This window comes from Sylvia atricapilla, chromosome 3, assembly GCF_009819655.1.
Source record: "Sylvia atricapilla isolate bSylAtr1 chromosome 3, bSylAtr1.pri, whole genome shotgun sequence".
Taxonomy (NCBI): Eukaryota; Metazoa; Chordata; class Aves; order Passeriformes; family Sylviidae; genus Sylvia; species Sylvia atricapilla.
The window spans coordinates 101,551,316-101,567,563 of NC_089142.1; the positions used below are offsets into that span (position 1 = coordinate 101,551,316).

Here is a 16,248-nt window from a genome sequence, read left to right on the forward strand (position 1 = left end):
GGCTTAAGGATTTGTCATGATGCAGATGACTTTAATCAAATCCAACTCCATTGCTCACGTTAGCTGCTAAGGATTGAGCAATAGTGCATAGGGAAAGGCACAAAGGACCCGAGTGTGATTCAGCCTTTCCTGGTGTCCCGTGGGGGCCTCTGCCTGCACAGACAGGAGCTGGCCGGTCCCTGCCGTGCTGTGCAGCTTGAGGGCCAGGAGATGTGGTGTGGCTCCGTTCCCCTCCCAGCCCCAAGGAGGGACAGCTCTCCCAGCAGCGTGGCTGAGCAGCCTTTGGCTCACCATAGGGGTGACACTGGTGGTGTTGGCTGGCCTAGGGTGGGTTTGGGACACACTTGGGACAGCAGAGTTGTCAGAGCAGCATGGCCAAATCCAGGAGAAGATGCTGCCTGTGGTACAGAACTGTGACCTTGGTGGCTGTGGGGACTACTGGCCCAGCCAGCACTGTGGGTCAGGCATCCTGCTCCAGCAATCCCTTCCCACCACAGCCTGCCTGTGCCTTGCACAGTTGTTCCCAAGCTCCTTGCAGGCCAAATCCACAACCAGCTTAAGCAGTTTCACCCCTAACTCCTTACCTAGCCTGGCTCAGAGCAATGTAGCTGGGAGTGCAGTGCAGATGGGGACCTTTGCAACCAGGAGAAAGTTGATAACAAAATCCTTAGGTCAGAAAACGCCTCCTTCCTTCCTGCAAACATAAGGGGACAGAATTAAGGCTGAGCTTTCTGACCTCCGAGTTCTTGACTTCTGCTCTCACGTTACAGCAGCAGCAAATCCTGTTGGGTGAAGCAGAAATCTATCTGTGTGAACATGCACTATTTCAAACTCTTCTCTGCATAAACTGTTCCAGACCTGACCAGGAACAAGGCTGTTTACTGACAGCAGGGTTAGGAAACTTCTTTAGTATTGTGACATTTTTCCCTGTTTTGTTTTTTGGTGTTTTTTTGTTTTTTTGTTTTTTTTTTTTTTTTTAGTTTGCATATTGAGCTGCTGAAGCTTAAGTTTGCCAGCTAAGAGTGTTTCCAGCTCTCAAGGTGTTTTACTTCAAGCTATTTCCCTTTGTCCAATTGCTTGAGTATCTCTGAAATACCTCTGTGTACAGAGTGTGCTCTGCCTTCCTTCCCATGGAAAGATAGGTTTTCTTTCACCTGGTGGGAGGTTAGAAGGACAAGCTCATTTTCACCAAATAAATAGAGGATATTAAAGTGCAAAAGGCCAGTGGCAACATTTTGGGCTTTTTCCTAGCATTTATATGAATGCTTTTGTACCAAGGGGTTGAATCCTGCTTCCATTTATGCTGATGTAAATCTAGAATAATAATGTTTTTTACAGAACTAAATATTTTATTAATCCAAGCGTCATAACTAGAATTGAACATATAATAGTTTGATCATTGTATCCTTCTGCAGTTCTCACTTGATGTGATTGCAGCATCTTTTAGACATTTTAATTTCTTTTTCACATGTTGTAGCTATTAAACTTTCTGACACAAGGGCTGCCAGTGTAAGCACAGCAGGAGGTGTGATGAGCCCCTGTGTTAGGAAACCCCTTATGAGCCACTTTGATAGTAAAGGAAAGCAAGGTTTGGAAAGCAGATTTAGGTGCTTCTGTGATAGTTTTTACTTTGAAAATCTCTTCTGAGCTTTCCCTCCACCTCCGTTTTGGCAGAACCCACCTCTGTTTGCTTTTACGATTGCTGTCACTCGCAAGCTGCCTTGCCAGGCCTAAGTTAACATAGCTAAAAACTGAGAAAAATGGTTTCTAAAGAGAACATGCTGAAGCGGGGCTTTGCAAGCCTGTTGCTCACTCCACATGATGATTTATCGGGCTCTGTGTTCTTCTAACAAGTGACAAGGTCATACTGACCAATTTGCCTGTGAAGGTTTACACAACCTTTAGCAATAGGAAACCTCACAGACTTTAAAACTTCGTGCAGTAAGGGCAGCTCACCTTCACAGCTGGCCTTTTAAAATGATGAAGCAAGGTCAATTCGGCTTGAGAAGAACAAGGCTCTTACAAACCCCCCAGAGAGCAGGAATGGTTGGTGCCTTGGAAGCTTGTGTGGCTCATTCTGACTGAGAGCTGTCCTGCTGCGTGTTTCCAGCAGCAGTGCTGGAGTGAGGAGCTGGAGTTAGGGCTGGAGATGCCGAGCGGTCCGGCTGTTCTCCTGCCTGTCCCCAGGGCCCAGCAGAGCTCAAAATGGGCCGCGAGGGCCCAGGGGGATGAGGCCGGACACCAGCACACGGCTGACGGTCGTGCTCAACACCAGCGAGCCGCGGCCGAGGGCGTGAGGGAGCCCTGAGGGGGGTGCGCGGCCTGAGGGGGTGCTCTGTGCGCCCTAGGGGCCTCCTCACGTGTGCCCGGCTGCTCTCCGTGCCCCGCTGCTCCACGGCAGCCGTGAGGGAGGCACTCACCGCGCACCTCAGCCCGGGCAGCTGGGCCGTGTGTCTGGATCTGTGTGTGTGTGTGTTGTGTTGTGTCTGTGTGTCTGTCTGTGTGTCAGTCTGTCGGTCCGTGTCCCCAGCCCCGCGCTGCCCTCAGCGCCGCCCGTCCCCGCAGCAGCCCCGGGGGCCGCCGGCCCCGCCCCTCCCGCGCGAGACCCCGCCCCGCGCGCCGCCGGCGGGCGATAAAGGTCTCGCGGCGGAGCTCTGACGTCACGGGGAGTTAATTTTAAACCCGGACAAGATGGCGGCGAGGGACGCGGCGCGGCGCGCGGGCCCGGCCCGCCACCGGCCCGCCCCGGCAGGTAACGCGGGCGGCGGCGGCACCGCCGGGGGGCGGCGGCGGGGCCGTGCCCGCGGGGTCGGCCCGGAGCGCGGGGCTGGGCGGCACGGCGGAGCCGCGCGGCGCCGGGGGAAAGGCCCCCCCGTGTCTCCCCCCTCCTCAAAATGGCGTGGGCGGCCGCCCGCCCCCGAGGGGCGGCGGGGAAACCGCGGCAACGGCCCCTGCGCCCGGGCCGCCGCCGCCGCTCCTCGGCGGGGTCACCCCGCGTTCCCCGCTCCGCGGCCGGGGCCTCCCCCGCTGCGGTCGGCGGCCCGTGCCCGGAGCGGGGGCGGCCCGGGGGCCGCTGTCGGTGACCTTATTCCCCGGCGCGGTGCGGCCGGGCCGCGCCGTGTGTGCCGGAGCCCCGTGAGCGGCGGGGGCCGCGGCCCTGAGGGGCCCGGGGGCCGCGGGGCGCTGGCCTTGCACAGTGCCGGGAGCGGAGCCAGGTAGCCCGGAGGGCGCCGGCTTTCCCGGGGCCGCGTCCGCTTGCGGAGGGAGCAGCCCGGGCGAGGAGGTGACTGATCCCGGTCGGGCCGGCCCCCACATGGAGCCGGTGCTGTCAGCGCTGCCCCTGCCTGTAATCTATCCGCGGTGGGGATGGGACATGGCTTTGGCTGGGCGCTCAGCCTCGGCCGTGCCGGAGGCTGCGCAGTGTGTTTGCTAAAGTGTGCTTATTTCTCGGGAACGGCTCAAACCCCGGGAGCTCGTAGCCGTGTCCACGCCGCACGCCTGGCGAGGGGCACCTGGGACTTGGGAGGGTTGTACTGACTCGAGCGCTCAGTTGGATCATGTGAGGTTTTTAGCGCTGCGCTGGAACACTGAACTATTTTAACATCTTTGTTGTGTAACTCTCACTTTGATTTGGAAGCGGAACGATTGGACTGGGCACAGTTAAACAAAATCTAGTAGATGCCATGTGCCGCGATTGGTTTCAATTGCTTGATTTGCAAGCCAGCTAGAGATAGGGAAATCTAGCTGCACTATAAACTGGGAGATACAGAGTGACAACTCACCTGGCTTGATTTACAGGGAGAAAAAGCAGTACTTCTGAGCATCAGGAAAAGTTTGTTTGTGTTTTGCAACATTGTAATTTGAATAATTTAAAAGAGCCCAGAGATTGAAACTGAGGATATGATACTGCTTTACTGCTCAAGGGCTGGTCTCTCTCGCTCCCAGCACTGCTCAGTTTTCTTTGATTTCAGTTTTCTGTGTTTCCACCACTGGTGTCGTTTAACAATCTCAAAGCATTTGATTCCTGCATAGTTTTCTCAAGGTTGTAAAAGTGCCAGCACACCTGTAATAAGTGGCCTTTAATTAGCTGTGTCATCATTAGCAGTGGAAACATGCATATGTCACTCTTAGTGGCTTCTGAACTTTAGTCATGGAGCAGCTCGGGTGATAGGGTCTGTGTGTACAGCCGTGGATGGTCTGTGCCTGCGGAAGGGCTTTCTGTGCAGTGAAATAAAGCAGAGGGATGGGTTGGAATAGTTACAAGAGCAGCAGTGTAACAGGAGTGGCCATTAACTCCTCCTGTACCATTACTGAGTGTTGCTTAACAGCTGTTACGTCCTAGCTTACCCCAAAATCAATAATTGTGTTACAGCACCTCCTCGAATAATAGCGCTGGGTTTTTGTTTTTTCAGCTGGAATTATTTTGATAAGCGGGGAGTGGAGTTGAGGAAGGCTGTGTTCTTTGCTTTTCACTTTCAATTCCCTGCAACTTAAAAGCTAGCAGAGGAATAGATCTAGCACAGAACAGTTTCGCTTGGATTGCTGTAAAAACATTGCTTTAAACATGACAGTCTGTCTTGGTTTAGGAGGCCAGGCAGCTCTTGTTTGTGTTGGATGCTCAGGAATGCTTGAGCCACATCTTACAACAGTGCTAATACTTCTTGGGTACCTGGTATCAACTGCAGTCCCTGTGGTTCTCCCAAATATCAGTGATTAATATTTGCTTCCTGACTGTACTAATAAAGCAGCACTGACTGGAGTGAGGTGCTGTGATAAGGTGAGGAGTTGTTTTCCCTTCCTGCTGTAGTAACAAAAGGGACACTATTCATGGTGGCCAGCCTGGACAGGAGCAGGTCTGTTGTGGGGAGAAGGGCTGGGGGTTTCCCTCCAGTGTAGTAGAACAGCACTTAACTCCTGGTGGCTGTATCACATCATCCCCAGCTTGGAGTTTCCCACCTTCCAAACCAGATGAGACAGAATTCACACCTACATTCCCATCTGCCTGTGTCCTTGTTGGTTTGGATGTGAACCACAGCGGTGTTGGTCTCCAGCACGAGCATGACCACAAGCTTCACTTCAGCTCTGCAATAGAAGTGGTTTGAACTCTGTGCCTGTTGTTAGTAGACTGTTGTACATCTTGTCAGTCCATGGAAGTTTCAAGGACATTCATAAGGAAAACTGCCAAATTTCAGTCAAATGTCACCTTACATAAGTTAGGTCTGAATTTGGTTTTGTTCTTGTATTGTGGTTATGAACAGACCCATCCCTGGGATGATTTTTGATATTCACGGCAGTCTTTGAATGGGAAGTTTTAAACTTTAAAATCAGGCTGAGTTGTTGTCTTGTTTTTTTTTAATTTACTTAATTTCTTCTGTTGCTGCATGCTGTGCCTACAATGTCATCTGTGAGCTGCCTGAGTGCATTTTTTCAACCTTCTGCTAAAGGCTGCATTTACTTCTTAAACTTACTGTACTAGTTGTTAGTATTTTAGGTTTTATCTCTGATCTCAACTGTCCAATGTGAACAAGGCAGAAAAAAGATTTTCTAAGTTTCTGCATAGGCAGATGTTCTGTTTTTGCCATTGGTCAACAACTGAAAATTTTCAGAAATACTTATATGTGGTGGATCTTTAGACTTTACTCTTGCTGAAGTATGACTGGGTTTCTATTTTTAGAAACATTTTCAGTAACCTGAACTTCCTGAGATACTCTGAAGGAAAGGTAGAAGTAGCTTTCCTTGGTTTTAGAAGGTTGTTCTTGATACACAAAGAGTTATTATCTCATCCTGTAGCTGGTTTTAAGGTCATGGTGCTGTGTAGGGAGTTGATTTCCTTGAATACTTTTTTGGGGTTGGGTTTGTGTCTGAAAGACCAGAAAAAACACATGAGCAAGTTTGGATATTTGTGAAAACATGGCTCACATTGATGTCTGCTGGTTCAATTAGCTGCAAAGAAATGACTGATAAGAAATAAGTGATGTCTTTTAGGATAAGGACTATAATCAAGGCATTCCTAGGAGCAAATTAATACATAATAAGAACTTGTGTTCTGGGAGCATTGGTAACTAACTTGCCTGATCTTTAGCTTCTGTTTATTTCTGAAATAATATATTCTGTGTAGTGTTCATTTCCAGAAAAACAGGATTTCATGTGCTTGCCAAGCTTTTTGAAACACTTGGGACATAAAAATCGGAAGAACTTTTAAAGTTGCTTCCTTCAGCTCCCCAAGTTCATGTTTGACTTGAGTTCCTGCTCTCCAGCAAAGCAAGGAGCTCACTGCCCCCCTTTGTGTTTGGGAGGGAACCCACATTCCTGTTCTGGGATAATTATCTCTCCAGGATGTGTGAGCATGTGAACATCCTCTTAAAGTTATCTATTTGGTGTGTCTGGAATCTGTCACTGAGAATTTTGGCTACTCCATGAGGATGTTACTCCTTGAAGTAACAGAACTGGTTTATATCTCATTTTAGTGTGAGAAGAGTAGATCTTTGTGTGAAGTTTGATCTTTGAAGCTATATAAGTATTTCCTTCAATTAGCTAAACAGGATTAAAAAAAAAAAAAAAAAAAAAAAAAAAGAAAAGGTATGCTGATTTTATTATGATTAGTAGCTGGCGTCTCTTTAAGGTTGGGAAAACTTAGTTTGCCACCAAAGATGGCACTACTGGGCATCCAGGGCAGTCCAGAAGAAGTTACATGAGTAAATGCCTGTAAGCTGGATATTGGAATTCCTGTTTGATGGCCACCTGATGAACTTACAAGCAGGACTAATAGGAAATCAAGTATAAGGTGAAAGAGGAGTCCATTTGGGCCTTTACAGACATGATTTATGAAAAAAACAGCTTGCTTTAAGAGTGGCCCTGGTCTATCATGGAGGAATAGGTGAGAGGACTGGCAAAAGTCTCTCTGCATTAAGTGTCTTTTGGGGAAGGACTTTTTGTTCACAATTGGTTACTTGGCCTCTATTTACACTCTTTATGAGGGAATTCTGACATGCTTTACTAGGAGGGGAGATGTCTGATGTTGTTTGTTGAGATTTTTTTTTGTCTAAATGTATTTTCAGCTTTGTTTTCAGTGCAGATGATGAATAAACGAAGATTACATTTTCAGTCCTATATATTGGTGATTTTTGTGTGGCTAGGTGGGATTTGCTGCTACAGGTCATGGCAGGTTTCTCTTAAAGGACTGGAATAGAAGCCAAAATGCTGAAGACTTGAACTGATAAGATGTTGTGTGGATTGTGGACATGGAATGTAGAATGCAGTTTCCAGTGAATTGATATTTGAGAGTAGAACTTAATTTGCCCTTACGCAGTTGTTGTTCCAGTGACATCAGAATCAGGTTCCAGCCTGTAGTTAGTGTCAAATTAAAATGCATTTCTTTTCCCATCATCACCTCAGAGATAAGCATGTTGAATTTACAAGTTCTTATTGGTCTCAGTAAAATATTTGTAATGTCTTTTTGAGCAATGTATTGGATAACGCCTCCAGGATAACAAGGTGGCTTTTTTTTCCCCCCCTTGGATTGAAAATTACAGAAACTTGTTGGAGAGCATGTGTCAGCTGCTTGTCCTGACGTGTTGGGACTGCTTTCCCTACATTGTGCATACTTGGAAAAGTTGTTCTCACCTCTTATCTCCTCCAGCAGGGTGGTACTGCTGAGTGGAAGAGTAAGTGCAGTTATTTTAGCTGTCTCTTTAAACCCCATCCTGTGATACTGCTGCCTGCAAACTTGCTGTCTTTTCCATGAAAGAAAGACTCTTCTGGCTTTTAGTTGCAGGTGTTCATTTGCCTTGGTCCATGTGATGTGATCTGCTTGGGGAGCTGTAAACTTCTGGGAAATAAAAGGTTCAATCTGTCAATCCTTTGCCTAATATGGGAATCATCAGAGCCCTGATTTCACTGGAGGAACAATCACTTGAAGTATGTGAACTCCCAGGCATGGAGACAGAAGCTTGGCCTCCTTTAGTGTATTGCTTAGACATAAAATAATAGTGAAAATGACTGCTGGAGAAAACGAGGTTAAGGCTCTTGACATAATCAAATCACTTTTTTAAAGCAAGAAGTCATCTTCTTTTAAGAGAATTATGTTTCTTAAACACTTTGTAATCCCGAACTAAGGAACTGCGTTTGTTAAGATTTTAAACATTGCCTTGAAGCTGCCCTCAAAGCAGTTAGCACTTACCTTTCATGGAGCAAAGTCTTAAACTTGTCATTAGGATAGGAAGGGAATGCAGTTCAAAATTCTTGAAAGGAAATCTTTCTGACTGCTTGTATGTCAGGCTTGTTGCTAATAAATAGTTTGGAAAAGTGCAAACGATTTTAGGACATAGAACTGGAGTATTTTCTAAAGCTATTAATGCTATAGAAATAGCTGCTGAAGACCTACATGTTATGTGCTGAGATTTAAAAGGCAGAAAACCTTTCAAGATAAAATAATGCTGGGTACAAACATTAAGAAGTGCAACTTCTTCTTTTAAACCTTTTTTTTTTTTTTTCAATAGAAAAATGAACATATTATCTGTTGTGAACATTTAGGTAGCAAATGTGATTAAATGCTTGTAGAACCTTCAGATGCTGTGAGAAGTCCTGGTTCTTTGAGAAGACCCTTGAAATGAGATTTGGTGCTTTTGAAGGGGTTGGAGGTTGGCTTGTGAAAGGCTGAATATTATTCTTAGAGTCTTGTTCTAAGTACTTTGAGTCACAGACATATCACTGTGTCATTAATCAAGTATCAAACTGAGCTGTTCTTTAGTCTAATCTCTTGTTGATTTATTTCTGTGGTGCATTAGGACTAGATTAAGCTGTTGTGAGCTTTGAAGAGGAGCACACTTTGTTTCAGTTCATCTTGTCATCCTAGTCTTTCCTCCCCAGAGTTTACTCTCTGTCTTGTAAGGAAAGATTTCATGGATCCACCAAATGAGGACATTAAATATGATCTACAGAGGCTACATTGTTGGTTGGGCTGAAACATGCAGGCTTTGTACAGTTGTATTTGCCTCCTTCACCCAAGTGAAGGATGTTTATTAAACAATTGTGGTCGCAACATAGAGTAGTCCTGCAGAAAAGCAGTTTGATTGTCCAGATGTATTTAACAAGGTTGAGAACTTGATGTAAAGAGAAGCAATAAGCATCCCCCTCTGTTTGTTTCTGTTGGGAGGATAAGTGTGGTTTGCTCAGTTCTCTCAGTTTTGTACCTCTAGGCTTGACTGCCAGCAGCCATCAATGCACACATGACAATGGCATTTCCTGTCTCAGGAAAATGTGTTTAAAAATCAAAAAGGCTCCAATTGTTGAGGCTTATTTTATAGTGGTAACGAGAGTCATGAATGATGTTAAAAATCCTTAGGTAAGGGTTGAGCCTTGAGCCCTTTGAACATTGGAAGGTGCTTGTATGGAGCTGAGCTGCTGAAGTGTGTGTTACGATGTCCTTGGGACAACTTAACTAGTGATTCTGAAACCAACATTTTTCTGATCTACTCTGCAGTAGGCACAGCTCTTAGTGGGTGAAGTGTATTCAGTGGATGTGTTCAAGGGGAGTTCTTCTAGTGCAGGAAGGGCTGTGCCAAGCTCCAGGTCTCCCCACCAGTCACACGTCCTGCCCTGTAACACTGACAAGCTGAAAGCTCCATTTGTAAGGGAAGCAAACCTTGTTCTTAAGTGAAGGTTAACAAATGTGTTGGCTACCCCAGCCTAAATCTGGACTTTCAGATAGAGACAAATCTTTGGCAACACATGGTCAGCTCCAGTTACAGCCCAGTTGTCAACCCATCTTTGCAGTGTTATCACATATCACCAAGTCAGTTCCTACATGAATTTGCTTCTTAACTGTACTTGTGAGTTTTGGGAGTCTGGAGAAATTTTCCAGCTGAACTGGGTTGCAGTCACAGAGCTGAACTTTTCTTTTGGCAGCAGTGCAGCAGTTAGTGCCTCCCCCTCAGCCGTGCTGTGTGGCTGTTCCAGAGGCTGTGGAGTGCAGTGCACATCCCTCGGTGTCCAGGATCAGTCGGTGCTGGAGCTGGGATGGCAGTGCCAGCACAGAGGGCACAGCCCTGGGCTGTTCCACAGTACAGCTGAACTGTGCCTGAACTGTGCCCTGCAGAGGGGACTACGTGGCTCTGCTCTTTGTTTGTCTTCAGTTCTAGTGCTCCTTGTTTGAGGTGATACAGTTTGTAGGAAAATGCTTGTATTTGCTTTTTCTGCTGCTTTGGCTTCTGTAGCTGGCTTGACTCTAAGCAGCATTGGATGTATGGCAGAATTAGCAGGAAAGGCAGTGTGGTGCTGCATGGTGCTGGAAATGGGAAAGAGTGGGAGAACCCCCTTGAGTGGGTGGTGAAGACTCAGCTGTGCTATTGAAACGGGCTTGAAGAGGGAGAGGGGAGGAGGCAGATACTGGCACTGTCCTGTTGGCAGAATTCATGTACTTGGAGCTGTTGCCTTAACGAGGGATTTGTGTGTAGCAGCAGCAATGATGCCTGGCAGAGGCTCAGGAGTTGTGGCAGTAGGTGTGGGGCTTTTAAGTGTATGGACTTAGGTACTGTATCAATTACCGTGGGTTAATTGCAGGAAAGGGATGTGGCAGCCCAGGCCTGTTTCTCTACGTGCTTAGTAGCAGGGACCCTGATGAAAAACTGTTTTTGTTGTAATTGTGTGAGAAAAATCTCTTCCTCTGGTGGAGATAAAAGGAAGACATGCAAAATGTGATTTCTTTTCTTTTTTGTTTGTTTTTTTTTGGTTGTTGTTGTTTCAATTCTCTTTAACTGTGCCTTGTGTGGACCATTTTCCTGTTTTGATCACATTGTTGATTTGGGTGTTAATTGGGTTGGTGCATGTCGTGTTTCCCTTTCATCTGGTGGGTGTCAGTGACCCTACCAGACTAAGAAGGGAGAACAAGAAGAAACTTAAATGCTCCCTGGAGTTGTCTGCAGGTAGTTACTGTATCAGCTTTGCAAACTGTGTGATCTAGAGAAGACAGTTTTTAAAGAAACCTACATGCTCTCTGTACTGCCCTTCATTCTTTGAAATGAAATGTGGAATTCTGGAGTTCAGTGCTGCAAAAACTGGCTGGAAGGCTCTCCTAGCTGCAGGAACTGAAAGAGAGATGGGAAGCTGAGTGTGAACTGAGGTTGGGCTGAAAGATCACTTTTGGTTGGAAGCTCCAGTGAGTTGTTAAGGTTGGGAAGTACCTGTAAGATCAGAGTCCAGCTGTTATCCTGGTGCTGCCGTGTTCACCACTAACAGCATGTCCCCAAGTGCCACATCCACTTGTTTTTTGAACACTTCAGGTATGGTGATTCCACCACTTGTTGGGCCAGTCTGTTCCCATGCCTGACTCTCTTTCCCATGAAGAAATGAACCAAACCTTCCCTGGCACCATTTGAGGCCATTTCTTCTCATCTTGTCACTTGTTACCTGGGAGAAGAGACCACTCCTCACCTCACTAGGGCCTCCTTTCAGGGAGCTGTAGACAGTGCTAAGGTCACCCTGAGCCTCCTTTTCCCCAGGCTAAACTCCCCCGGCTGCTCCTGGTCAGAGTTGTGCTGCAGACCCTTCAGCACCTCAGGGTTTTCCTTGCAGTGAGACACTCAAAGCTGAACTTGAGGTGTGGCCTCAGCAGTGCTGAGTACAGGACTGATCACCACCCTCATCCTGCTGGCCACACTCTTGCTGCCAGCTTGCTAAAAGCAACAAAGAAACGTTCCAGCCTCTTTGGCTTACTGTTTCCTCACACTGGGGTTTGTGCTTGACGAGTTGTTTATGCTGGAACTTAGGAAGGCTGACCCTTTGGCATCTCTTCCTGTACAGCCAAAGGAAGCACTTCCTCTGCTTTCCGCTCAGCTCCTCTGTGGCCGTGGGGCAGATGCATCTCAGTAACTAAACCACCTCTGACTGGCAATCTAAAGACCAAACATGGGCTAACTGCAGTTCGCATCTCTCACTTTATTCTTTTCTCCCTATTCTCACTCAAAATAGCAATTTAGGTCAGCTGCTCATTGTTTAAATTACTGGCTGTTGACATGAGGATACATACAAGGTACATAAAATGCAGTTATGGCCTAAACCAATTAGAAAATAATGACTTCTTGAGTGAACAACAACCTTAAATAAAATCACTCTGAAATACAAGCAGAAGTCTGCCTGGTTTAAATGTGTGTGGCCTGCAAGGATGCAGTTAGCTCTCAGTGTTCAGGAGGAGCTGTCACTTGCCATTTCCAGAGTTCATGGTGAACTAGGGCATTGTCAGATCTGGAGTACTCTCATTCCCATCCTCAGGAGCCTGCCTGATGGGGAGAAAAGGTAAGCAAGAGGCCTTTTAATGCTTTAATCTGCCCTTAGTGTTTTAATACAGCTTTCTTTGAGGGGGCTGGAAAAGTACTGGTGGATCTTACTGTGGGTAGAGATCCTGTTAGGTCCCTCAGTGAGTGTGCTATTAATAGCTGTGATTTTTGGGCAGAGGGGAAGAAGCATGAGAAGCATGTTTTGCCACTATCCTTACCCTGCACTATTTTTCTTGTAGCTATGGAGAAACATCTTTCTTACTAAGTTCATAATGTGCTTTCTAAAGAATGGTCCTTTATATATGTATAATTTTACTTACTGGGTTTGTGCTGCTTCTTAGTCTCTGCTTATTGGCATTCTCTTACTTATATTGGTTGACAAGAGCTGAATTTGAGGGTTGACTTCTTGCGGTATGTTTTCATTATATGAAGTTTCCCTCTCGCCTTTTTGTCCCCATAAATGGAGAACACAAAATGCCACCTCGTCAGTATTTTATGGAGGGGAGAGCTGTCTGCTCCTGCATGCATGCCCACCATTCAGCAGAGAAGCAGTTTTAGGCACTTAGGAGTAGACAAGCCTATTGTTTGATTAGTTGTGGTGCTTCAGAGGTATCTAGGTCATCGGAATATCATCTTTTTCCCCTTCCCTGGCAGAATTGTAGCTTCAGGTGCTTTTGGCTTCAGCTCACAGTTTATGTAACAGTTCTAGATGTGTCCCTTTGACATCCCATTGCCCTGAAGGAACACAGAGTGTTAAATGTGGTTTTCCCCCTGTCCCTACCCTTCCATCGGTCTGACTGGATGTCCTAACAAGTCTTTGGAACGTAGCTCATCAGTCCTATTTATAGCTGAAATATTTGAAACATTTAATTATTTCTGGCCCTAAAATGAGCTACTTGGCACTCTTTACTAGTCAGCAGTAAGAAAGCAGCCATGCATTAAGGTCTGTGATAGCCCCACAGTTCTGTGTGAGTTTACTGCATGCAGTAGGACTGCTGGAAAAGGGGGAGGACAATTTTGTGGCTTAAATATAGTGATTTTTTTGTTGTTTTGTTTTGTTTCCAGGAGATGTGTCCAAATAAGGTTTGAAGGTTAACATACTTTCTTTCTGTGCTCTGGAACTCACTTCACACATGCCCACACTTTCCTTCCTTCACTACACCAAAACAAGAAATGTTTAAGCAGTTTGTCTCCTTTCTCTCCAAGGAAAATTTCCTACGTGAAGCACTGAGAGAATGCCTTACATTGAAATGCAGTGCAGCAGTTTCCTCATGATAAATTATTTTAAGCTCTTGATTCAAGCCATGAACTCCCTCAGGGTGTGGAGGTTGAACAAAATTTCAGGCAAGATGGCTGGAACTTAGTGTGGCTCACTTCAGTTTGCTTTTCACCGTTCAGGTGACGGTGGGGGAGCCTGTCAAGCATCTGTACTGGAATGTGACCAGGGGCCTTGAACTGCTGTTGGGTGGAGGTGAATGTGTGATGCTGGAGAGCACCAGGGAAAGGAGTTCAGGGATGCTGGAAGCCTTAGTTTGAAGTGGACTTCTAGCAAAGTGCAGATTTCTGCGCAAAGCAGATCGTAAGACTACCAGCTAGAAGATTTATGGCTTTATATTCCTTTAACTCCTTGTGACAGAGTAAATGGAAGTACTGATGAGGGACAGCTACACTAAGGAAAGTGATTTAAAAGTAAAAAGCAAATTTAAATTTATTTTAATGTTCTGCTGCATTTGTGGGCAATTGTGTTCAACTCACTGTCCATAGAAGCAGTTACTAATTGTGATTCATGCTTTTTGATCAAAAACCTGTACTGTATCTAAAACCAACTGAGTTTAGCAATTAATATGTGCCTTTTTTTTTTTTTAATGAAAGGATGTGGATAATGTGTTCAAAGAGTTCAAGCTGTATTTAGGTTGAAACTTAAAGGTAACTGTGTTAGTACTCTCTGTCAATTAATGTGCTTAAAGAGAAGAACTTGCATTTAAAGCAGGCTGTCTCTTATTCTCACAGCATGCAGGTGTCTGAGTGTTTTCACTCGTGTTCTTACACTGCAGGACAAGTAGGTCATCAGCTGCTGGCTGTGTGCTTAGGGGAAGCAGGAATTAGCTTTTCATTTTACCTCATGCTTTAAGAAATGGGCTATTTAGTGGGGTTTATTCAGTTGAAATACTGTCTGCATCCACAAGAAGCTACTGTTCTCCAAATCTGGCTTAGTATTTCAACAAATGGTGCTTGTTCTGGGTACTTAGCTGGTGAGAATAAATAGCAGTCCTGCTGTAGTTGTTACTGAGTGGAGTGAGGAGTTTATAGGGAAACTGAGTGGTAGGATCTTCCCTTGGCTATATTTGCTCCCATTCAAATCTGTCTGCTTCTGTGTCTTGCTGCACAGTATTTCTTCTCTTGTGTCTCCCAGCCTGTTTGACCTGGGTTAGGAAGTGGTTGTGTCACTCTACAATTCCATTTCCCACATTCCTAATGTAATAATTCAGGTTGGAAGGAGCCAAAATGACATAGGGACTGTAATTGGTGTGAGTGGATGGCAGACTTCAGAGACAAGTTCAACTGATGATCTTTTTGTATCAGCTCCAGACAAAGCAGCAGATATGACCTTAGTCTGGAGTCTGTTAATTCAGTACTACAGAAACTTCAAAGGTCAGGTGAACATCTTGAAAAAAGGAAAAATATAGCTGTGACTTCCCGGGCCTGCAGCACTGTGCTATGAGTTCTGGTGCCATATGGTTTGACAGAACTCTTCTGTGTGTACTGAGAGCCCGAGGTTCAGACCTTCTGTGCACATGGGAATTTCCAGCAGCACAGTGATCAAGCAGTGAGTGAGCTGGGGGAATGTAGCAGTCTTTAGTGCCTGGCAGGAGGCAGCCTTGCCTCTCTGTTGTTTATGCAGAACATGGAACATTCCTCTGAAACAACCACCACTCCTTGTGTGAATGTATTGGGTTGGTAACTCCATTACTGGGATGGAACTGGGCTTAGCAAAGTGTTAAAATGTACTATAAAAAATAAACAAAACCCCCAAACTGACAAAGGTCTGTTGTTTTGGTTCCTCTGTAGCAGTACTGACATGTATTGTCATGGAGACTTATAAAGAGGTGCTGCCATGAAGTTTGCAAGTCCAGAGTAGTGTCCAGCTGGTTAGGAAGACATCAGTGTAGAAATGGCCATGCTGTGAATGCCCCCTCTTGTAAAGTTAGTACTCATCTCTTTTATATTTGATTTGCTGGGACTGGACTGTTGCAAGAACCTAGAGCAGTCTGTGGGCTTTAGAACAAATCAGCTTAAATTCTGAATTTTAAGTAGAACACTGTGACTGTGCTGGGGCAGGTGAGGAATGAGGGACAGCCAAGGGACAGGGCTTTGAGTTCTGAATTGTGTAAACTTCTGGCCTGGGCTGACCTATCAGTGCTGTCAGCATGTTTATTTTGTGAACTACTTTGAGAACTTTTGTTGTGCTTTTTGCAGAAAACTGGACTGTGAAGGGGGGGTGCTTCTTGTCCTGACCTTTGTTTCCAGTGACTGCACTGAAAGTAATTCTTGGAAGTGTAATGCGAGCTTTCTGCCCATGATACTGAAGCCTTCTAGTGCTGCCTGAGACTGAGTACCAGAGTGACAGGGTGAGCAGCCAGGAGGCAGGGGAAAGGATCACAAAAGGGTGTGACACCTGCCTTGGACACCTGACAGGGTGGCATATGCTGATTATGCTGCTGGGACAAGCAGCAGCACTTGTTCTATGGTTAGCATGCTTGACCTGTGCAGTGTCTGTCCTGGTCATTGCCAACTGGTTCAAAATCTTGCAAGGAGGGGTGTTCTCTGCCACTCAAGCATGAAGTTAGCAAACCAGCTCTTCTGGATGGATCAGATTGCTCTCACAGCTGTCAGCACTGTAGTTCTCCACCCTCTAAAGTGCTTGACTGATGGCCATGATGGTCTTCTCTGTAGGTAGGTTGGGAGCTTTCAGATA

At 46.0% G+C, this 16,248-nt stretch overlaps 2 protein-coding genes across 6 annotated transcripts in view; one reads left to right on the forward strand and one right to left on the reverse strand.

Annotated features, from left to right (window-relative positions):
• The window catches only part of EIF4A3 (eukaryotic translation initiation factor 4A3), a 359,684-nt gene that overhangs the window by 311,631 nt on the left and 31,805 nt on the right, over nucleotides 1-16,248 (reverse strand). The window lies entirely within an intron of this gene.
• ATL2 (atlastin GTPase 2) overlaps nucleotides 1-16,248 on the forward strand; it is a 39,748-nt gene that overhangs the window by 154 nt on the left and 23,346 nt on the right. Inside the window, exon 1 of one of the 5 annotated variants that reach the window (XM_066316413.1) lies at nucleotides 2,663-2,752. The exons of the other annotated variants lie outside the window; for them this stretch is intronic. Coding sequence (XP_066172510.1) covers nucleotides 2,692-2,752 — 61 coding nt within the window. The 5' untranslated portion in view covers nucleotides 2,663-2,691. Of the gene's footprint in view, nucleotides 1-2,662; nucleotides 2,753-16,248 lie in introns of those variants that run through there. 5 annotated transcript variants of the gene reach the window in all.